This window comes from Anastrepha ludens, chromosome 3 (genome assembly GCF_028408465.1).
Source record: "Anastrepha ludens isolate Willacy chromosome 3, idAnaLude1.1, whole genome shotgun sequence".
Taxonomy (NCBI): domain Eukaryota; kingdom Metazoa; phylum Arthropoda; class Insecta; order Diptera; family Tephritidae; genus Anastrepha; species Anastrepha ludens.
This window is the reverse complement of record NC_071499.1, coordinates 35785446-35794801: the sequence shown is the minus strand read 5'-3', so window position 1 is coordinate 35794801 and position 9356 is coordinate 35785446. Positions and strand designations below refer to the sequence as shown.

Genomic DNA, 9356 nt, shown 5'->3' with positions numbered 1-9356 from the left:
CCTTGAAATTTAACCACCCTTTACAAGGATTACTTAATAAAAGAATTTAACTGATTTTAAAAACCGAAAACCGGATAATTGTTTTGCACAAAAAATAAATCGATAGACGGCTTATGCCATTACCGTAAAATTATTGTAAATATATTTTTTTTTAATTATTAATACTAGAATAAGTAATAATAAACTTTTGTATATTTTACTTTTATTTGCTTTTATTTTACTTTTATTTGCAATAAATACTACTACTACTACTACTACTACTATAGTTGTAATATACATATACTTATACATACTATATTTGAACAAATGTTTGTACTTTTACAGTTCATTAATGAAGGATTCTGTTTTTTTCTTTCTTGTCTCTAAGAAGAACAATAATTCGCCACTTTTCCCATACAAAAACGCTATCGAATGAATTAAATAGTTTTAAAATGAATCGAGACAATTTTTCACTGAACTCGAATATTCTTTTAGAACGAACAATATATCACCATTAAACTTATGTATATCATTGGAACCACAGCACCCAGGTATGCTATAAAACGAGCAGGTTGTGGCTTCGCATAAATATAAATGTAGGTATGGGCTAAACGTGAAATAGCCACAGCGCGGAACATGTTGATGGCCACAACAGGTGATGGATCGAACAGCACATATAAAATGCCAACAACGAAGAAAGGTAAAATGTTCTCTAGATCATTGCGATGAACTCTGAATAAGGAATGAGTAAAATAATAGTAATTTTGAAGAACAAATTTTGAGACATATTTAATTAAATAGTTATATAGGTACCTGCGCAAGCGTTCAACTTCGGGATCATCGAACTTCAATTTAATGCGTTTGTCCACGAAATCCTCGGGATTGACGAAGGTCTGGAAATTTTCATGTATGTGTGATTAGATATGCATCTATGTATTTTTTGTTTGTTTTTATTTGAAAATGTTTTATGCAGAAAGAATTTATTTGAGAAAAACGTTGAAGTAGTTCATCTTTCTCATAATTAACCGTTAGCTTACGACGCATTAGTTAATTTTACACTCTCTGCTTTTACTATGACTCTATTTTTTGTCGTATGTGACTAGCATTTGGGGTGTGTTGGAGTGTGACTAACCATTGGAGGCACACAGCTTCCAAAATCCGTGCATGAGGCTTCAAATGATAGAAATTTTTTTCCAAGCGAAAATCCGAGTGCATTTCTGGCATTAAAAAGCACATCATAAAAGAACCATCGGCCTTTCGGAGTGAGTATAAAAGAGTATGTCCAAGCATCGAATAAATGGTGTTCAAATAAGCTAAAGGGGGATTTTTTGGCTATTACCTTATAAACAGTTGGTTTAAACAGCTGACGCACGTTTCGTGTTTTGTTTCACTGTCACATCTTCAGTTTGGTCTATAATTTAACCATGAATCGTCTTAAAAAGGAACAACGCTTGCAAATCATTGAATTTTATTATAAAAATGCGTGTTCTGTTGAGAAAGTTTAAGATCCATTTTTTTATCGAAAAATTGTGTTCAGCGACGAAACTCATTTTAGGATTAATGGGTACGTAAATAAGCAGAATTGTCGATTTTGGAGTGAAGATCAGCCAGAAGAATTGCAAAAGCTACCAATGTATCCAGAAAAGCAGAAAAGGTCACAGTTTGGTGCAGTTTATGGGCTGGAGGTATCATTCGACCGTATTTCTTCAAAGATGCTGCGAATCGTAACGTAACTGTGAATGGTGAGCGCTACCGTGAAATGATATCCAACTTTTTTTTGCCCAAAATGCGAGAGCTTGACTTGCATGACATGTGGTTTCAGCAAGACGGTGCCACATGCCACACAGCACGCATAACAATGGACTTGTTGAGAGGCGAGTTCGGTGAACATTTTATTTCACGTTCGGGACCTGTCAATTGGCCATCCAGAGCGTGCGATATAACGCCTTTAGATTATTTTTTGTGGGACTATGTTAAAGCTCATATCTATTTAGACAAGCCTCTTTCAATTAACGCATTGGAAGACAACATTAAAGCATTTAAATGTGGGATACCGGCTTTGGAAAGAGTATGCCAAAATTGGATTAAGCGGATGGATCATTTGAAGCGCAATCGCGGTCAACATTGGACTGTACTATCGATTTAAATAAAAATTGCATGCATTTTTCTGAATTTTACGTGTGTTTTTTTTGAAAAACTTTCCTATAGCTCTTAAAAAATCAGCCTTTAATTTATAATGGAAATAAACAAAAAATAAATAAAAAACAAAAAATAAATAAAAAAATTAAACTAAAATGAAACTCATTTCAACTAGTGAAGTAAGCTATTTTATCTGCTTTCTTTTATGACATTTTTCGATGACGAAATCGCAGGAGTTTTCACAAGAATCCTACTATTGTCATAAAAATCGTTGTAATGAATACCAGGCATTAGTGCCTCTGTGTAAATGTCCGATTTGACTTTGACTTTCAGCACTTTGATGGCAATGACTTTTTAATTTCTCACTTAACGGCTATTTCATATTTTCTCTTACCAAAATTCCATATATACACACATACATACACATATGCATATATATATTTGAATTCATTCACATCCCCTCTCTCCTTACCTTAGTCGCAAGGCGTTTGATAGATGTCAGCAAGGCGACTACTATCATTTTTAAGACCAGCATTGCCATCCAGAAGGCAAAGCATGCGAAGACATCATTGTCAAGTGATAATAATTCAACCACTTCCATTTTACGATTACAATGCGGTTTTCTCAAATTTTTCAACTTTTCTTTTAGATCGCCGAACTGCCGCAGTGCAAATCCACTAATCAACTAACTTTAAGTCGCCACTAAGAGCTCTAGCATAGACGCGCTGCCTCTCTGGAGGGTGTTTAACCCTTAAATGGTGGCGTAAGAAAGTTTGACACCAGAAGAGTAACGTGGAGTGCATAAAAGTTCTTCGCGAATATTTTGATTTTTAGTAAAATATAGATAATAAATTAATTAAATTAACTCCTACTGATAACCCATTTTATTTCTCACAAAAAACGCAATATAGCAATAATGGCATGCTGCTAGGTCATTTACGCTGAACTATGAACTGTTCTAATATAGGGTTATTCAATAGGTGCGCTTCAACTTTTTTCCGATAGGGAGGGCGAACGACGCAATATTTTTTATTTTTCGCTTGTCATTTGTAAACTTCATTAGTATACATTTCATCATGGAACGCTACACACTTGAGCAACGATTGCAAATCGTGCAAATTTTTTATGAAAATAATCGTTCTGTTGCTGCTACTTTAAGAGCATTACGGCCATTTTACGGTCCATTTAACAAGCCGTCCCGTTTTGGGGTTATGTGAAGTCATTGGTCTACAGTAACAAGCCGGCGAGGATTTGTGAACTCAGAGCCAATATTGAACGCGAAATTGCTGGAATTTCCGCCGATTTATGCAAAAGAGTGGTCGGAAATTGGGTTCAACGATTGGACTTCGTAAAACGTGCACGAGGTGGTCATGCAAAAGAAATCGAATTTCATACTTAAATGTATATGTTCAAACTCGATAATAAAAAAAAATTAGTTACAAAAGTCAAACCGTTTGTGTTTTATTCAAAAAAGTTCAAAAGTTGAAGCGCTCTTACTGAAAACCCCTATATTTTTCAGAACAAATGCGGGAAAATATTTCTGGTATTCGGCCACCGTAGCCGAATGGCTTGATGCGTGACTACCTACCATTCGGTAGTACGTAGAATCGAATATCCGTGCATGGAATAGGAAAATATTAGATATATAGTTTTTTTTTCTAACGGCGGTCACCCCTCGGCAGGCAATGGCAAACCTGCGAGTGTATTTGTGCCATGAAAGAGCTCCTCATAAAAATCATTTGCCGTTCGGAATCGGTTTAAAACTGTAGGTCCCTCCATTTGTGGAACAACAACAGGACGCACACCACAAATAGGAGGAAGAGCTCGGCCAAACACCTAACAGATGCGTGGTTTAGAACATTGGACAGAAGTTTGTATAAAAAAATAAAAAATCTTCTAAAAAAACCAAAATTATATTGTATTATAGTATAAAAATTGCAATTTATAGTAAAAAACTTCTTTTTCGTTAAACTGAAAATATAGTTATATTAAAATTACTTTGGAGCTGCAGCAGCAATTGCTTCAAATATTAACAACCTACGCTTTTAACTAATGGATAACGAGGTAAAATAATTTTAAGAAGTACAAACGATGTGAAACTCTTTAAACAGGGGAAAACCTGTCCTTGATCTTAGTAACTTATTTTTAATATAGGTCGATTTCGTTAGAATTACAATTCAGTAGATGATGAATTTTCTAAATCGTAACGCACTTAGTTTTTGTTCTTTTCCCGCAGCATGACAAATCAGCTCAAGCTCACTGATACAACTTATTAATTTAAAAATCTCGCTACAATTCTAGTGAACAAACAGCACTGCATTCCAATTGTAAAGGGTCTTTCAAAAGTCACGCCAAGATGTCATTGGTTAATAATTTCTAGACGACACCTTCTTAAAATATCATCTTTGACATTTGTCAAGTAGAGAGATGTACAATTTTACACGATAGAACAGCGCATTAAAACTATTGAAACTTATTATGCAAATGGCCAGTCTCTAAGTGCAACATGACGCAGAAGTCGTGATTTTTCTGGTCCGAATAATCCTGCGAATGAATCGACAATTCAAAGGTTGATAAAAAATGTTCAAAAAACTGGTTCTGTCGAGTATACAAAAAGGCTGATAGAGTGGCAGACCAACAACTGGACGTTCTGTTAAAAATATTGCTGCTGTAGCGCAAAGTGTTTTGCTGAACAACTTTCAACCATCGAAATCGATATCTCGACGCTCTCAACAATTAAGAATTCATGACTGTTCGACTGTTTAGCGGATTTACTTGTAGATGTGCTCTTGGTGGACATTTAAATGATATAATTTTTACATTTAATTGTTCAAAGCCGTATTTTGCCTAAATATGAAACTTTAAAGAACACAAATTTTTACATGTTTTTTGTTAAAACAACGTCTAGGCGCTTCTTTTGAAATACGCTTTACTTATTAATTTAAAAATCTGGCTGCATTTGTGGGAAGCAAATATGTGTAAATGTAGAATTACTGATTCAATATTGGGTTTCATCGCGCCTATGTGCGACTAGTCACCTCGATAAGAAAATAAGCCTCAGTATCGCATTGTAACTTTACCGAGCACGCTCGTCCTAATATGCGAAGTGAATTCGGTATCAAAATGCACGCAAAGAGACATGCGTGAATGCGTGACATATATACGAATATTCTACCTTTCGAATACTACCTTGCTTTTGGGGTCTTGACCGATCCAGCGACTATTCTTAATTTCATTTTGAATTTTCACCGACTCTTACAGCCGCGTGGAGTCTCAGAGACTGCTTTTGAATTTTCTTACAAACAATTTTGTGCAATTTCACAGCTCATAAGTGACTGAAATGTATTGAATGAGTTGCGTTTTAATTTAAATGTTCAGAAAATTTAAACGAATTCAAAGTGTGTTTAAATTTCAAGATGCTTTGAATCCATAAATTTTTACTTCTTTGGCAAAATAGTACCTTTACGTTGAGCCTAAATATGAGTTTCAGATTTTGTGTTTACGAACAAGCGTCAAGCGTTCAAATTGGTATATTTAAGAAACTCAGAGCTTAAGGGGGGATTCTGATTCCCCGGCTTAAAAAAATCGATTTTTTTTTACTTTCAAAGAACTCTGTGCAAAATTTCATGACAAAATTCGTTAATCTGACGGAAAATAAGATACATGCATGACATTTTTTTTATTAACAAAAATCCGAGGAAAAAATGTGCGAAAAAACAAACTTTGTCTTTCAACCATCGCAGTTATATTAATTTAAAAAAAAAAATTGTTTTCAATAGCTCATACTGACACTATATTCATAAGGAGTAAAATGCCATTTGAATTGTTCCTTTCAGACAACCTGGAGCTGAGTTATCGTGGCGGCCAGCGGCCAGGAATTTTCATAGAAATTTCACCTCGAGCGTTGTCAAAGCCACAATTTTCCAGAAAATCTACCAAAAATTGAAGTTGATTTTATATAGTGCATAATAAATATGGCTGTAAATTTTCCAAAAGATTCAACTGATAGTTTTCCCAATAAAAATTCGTAAAAAAACCGTATTTTTTGGCGTTTGAAATGGGAATGCCCCCCTAATTTTACTGTCAAAAGAGTCAACAGTGCGACTAAACTTTCATAAACAAACAAATGAAAGAAGCGTTGAAAGCGAGTTAAAGAAAAATTATTTGCATCATTAACCCCGAGTTTATGAGTAGTGTTTAATGGTAAACACCAAACTCGTGTTTATGACAACAAGAACGTACTATTAGTTTCCGTAGCCAACTGCAATATTTCATTTTTATACTAGAGAAGCAAACTTAAGTCACAAAAAGTGGTATCACAAAAGGACTAGTTATGCTCTTCAATACTTTCATGAAGCGGGACAGCCACCAGCACAGTTAAGCCCCAAAGCAGTTAAGGGTTAATGGTGTAGATATTATGGTTTGTATGTACGCATGCATAAGGGAAAGTTAATGGTAAGCTGATATGAGAAAGACTCTCGTTCTTTGTGCGTAGGTACTCAAAAATTGTTCTTTGCTCTCTCTCTACGAAGTTTTCTAGTCTTTATATAATATATGGATATGTGCATTGTAAACAAGAATGATATTCTTTCCATCATGCATTGTAGTGACCTAAAGAAATATTTATGTATATAGGTTTGTATGTAATTATTTATGTGTATAAAAATAAAATAAAAATTACTCAAACTTATGGAAATGCTCGTACATAATATAAAAAAGCATAAGCATAAAATGCATACATATATATATTTAGCTAGCTTTTCCTAAACAAAGAAAGTAAGTTGTATAATACTTAAAAAAAATCATGTTCTTAAAGTTCCATATACTGGGTGGGCCATATAGCGTTTGCTTTTTGAACCACCAAATTTGGTCTCGAACTTTTGGCTACCGTTTTTGAAAACGGAATAATCAGCCGAAATTCCAATATCAATTGGCCACCTCGGAGCTGTGATTTAAGCCCGTTGGACTATATTTTGTGGGGAGGCGTTAAGCACAAATGCTATGCGAACCATCCAGAGACGATTGATACTTTAAAACACGAAATCGAAGTTGCCATTCATGAAATTCGAGCCCAAACAATCGAAAATGTGCTTAAAAATTGGGTTGATCGAATGTAAAACCAGTCGTGGCAGTCATTTGAACGATATTCTTTTTCATTCATAAATGACAATGTTCAATCTTCAAAATAAAAAAAAAGTTTGAAAAAATATTAGTTTTTCTTTATAGCCTATTCAAAAAGCAAATTTTACATGGCCCACCGTACATATGCACACTAGCTTACCTCAAAGAAAGTCAATTTCTTTAACGCTTTGTTTCCATTAATTTGCTCGATTTATTACGTCAAAGTATCCTAATTGTAAAATAAACTCCAATTAAGTAATTTGAACTGCTGTAACCTCTGCAGAGTTTCATCGAAACATGTTACCCGTAACAGAGAATGTTTAGTAACAGCAGAGAATGTAAATTAACATTCCCTGGTCACAGCTTGCATTAACATTCTCTGATCGGAGAGTGCTTGGTAACATTGTATCAACACTACTTAACATTCCCTGCTCATAAATAGGAGAACTGTAGGAGTAATTCGTTCAGCGACACAAGTTTAATACACACATATATGTACACAAATTTGTTATATTTTAAATTACACTTTATTTTGTTGATATTATTTTTAGGTATTAAGTTTTTGAGCTCATTAGCAATCGGTCATCGACGTTGCTCGGACGTGATATACAGGGTCCGGCATCAATTCAAAAGGCTATAAATTTAGTTTGGAAATTTACTTTTATTCAATTCAAATTAAAAAATGTGTGAAAAAAATACAATTTACTTTTTCTCGATATGACAACCTTTTGCCTTTACTATGGCCTTGACACGGTCCAGAAACGAATCGCAAGCTGCCCGAATTTAATTTGCTGGTATTTTGGGCCATTCACGGACAATGGCTTTTTTCAGCGTCTCGAGACTGGTGAAAGTTTCAATTCGGACTTTGCTCTCCAAAATGGCCCAAAGAGAATAATCCATCGGATTCGCGTCTGGTGAATTTGAGAGCCATTGTGTGGATGTTTGGAAGTTCGGAGCGTTTAATTTCAATTGAACTATACAATGTACGATTCGCCACTTCTCTGCTCGCTATCTCTAGGCTCTGCGCACTTTACGAATAATGTGCATTTGAAAGCTACAACAAATTTATCGAGTAAGATATATTATACCTCATAAAGCTGGTATAACTCACTATTTTCAATGTTGCCAACTCTCTTTCAAGATACATTCACTAGACCGCTTTTGTGCAGGGATACTTTTGTTGCTTTAAGGCCCTCGTCTCATTTGGGTGTTCCTTTAAAAGCGTGTAAACGGAAACGAAAAAAGATTTTTAATTTTTGTTTTGAGTATTTTATTTTCGGATCCATTGGTAAAAAATAATTTTTTTTTTTGGCCATACGAGATTCTTTCAAAAAGTTATTAGTCTTCAAAAAATGGTCTAGTACTTTTTAACTATTTCTACCGCTTGCCAAGGCTTTTAGTTTGCCGAATGACTAGCTCGTCTCTCTGTTGATTGTCCTTCGCCATGTCGTTTTCGGTCGACCCCTATTTCTCTTTCCTTGCGGGTTCCATTCCAAGGTGGCATGAGCTATTCCGCTTACAGGTTTGCGTAACTTAAGGCCGAACCAGCCATACTTTCCTTTCATAATTTTTTGCCAATTGGTTGTTACTGTGTCCATAGCTGCTCATTGTTAATTGTTATTGATCACCATATTTTTTTAAATTTGTTTCAAGCATTTATTAAAAAAGGTTTGCAACTTATGTGCGATAGAAACCCTCACAAACCCTGTTTCTTAGCCATAAAGCAACACGTTTTTGACGCAAGCATTAAAATATTTTTATTTAGTACTTACGAACAAGCCTCTTGTTCTCCAGATCAGGGCTGGTGATGCCAATGACGGTACTCCCCTCAGGAGTAATAATATTCCCAAGGCACTCAAATTGAGTAACGTCTTCTACTAGATTACCACTAATATTAAACTGAGCATTCATTGTTGGGGTTGATTCGCATCGATTTAGTTTTATCGATATTAATGTTGAGATATTTCGTATCAAGTCCGGGTCTGGGTGTACTCAATATTTGCACAGCAGGCAGAAGTTCGCGCTTATTACCCAATTTCAATAGTAAATATACGAATAAAACTAGCAAAACATATTGGGGAGCTTTTTTGGGTATAGATTTCTGCAGCTTTCATACT

At 34.9% G+C, this 9356-nt stretch overlaps 1 protein-coding gene across 1 annotated transcript; it reads right to left on the bottom strand.

Annotated features, from left to right (window-relative positions):
* Positions 1 to 236: 236 nt before the first annotated feature.
* Positions 237 to 2811, bottom strand: LOC128856356 (microsomal glutathione S-transferase 1-like). Its single transcript, XM_054091655.1, has 3 exons — positions 2591 to 2811; positions 793 to 872; positions 237 to 711 (listed from the first exon to the last, which is right to left on the bottom strand). Exons 1-3 carry the CDS (start codon positions 2717 to 2719, stop codon positions 471 to 473), a joined length of 450 nt encoding a protein of 149 aa, XP_053947630.1. The 5' UTR covers positions 2720 to 2811; the 3' UTR covers positions 237 to 470.
* Between the last annotated feature and the right edge of the window lie 6545 nt (positions 2812 to 9356).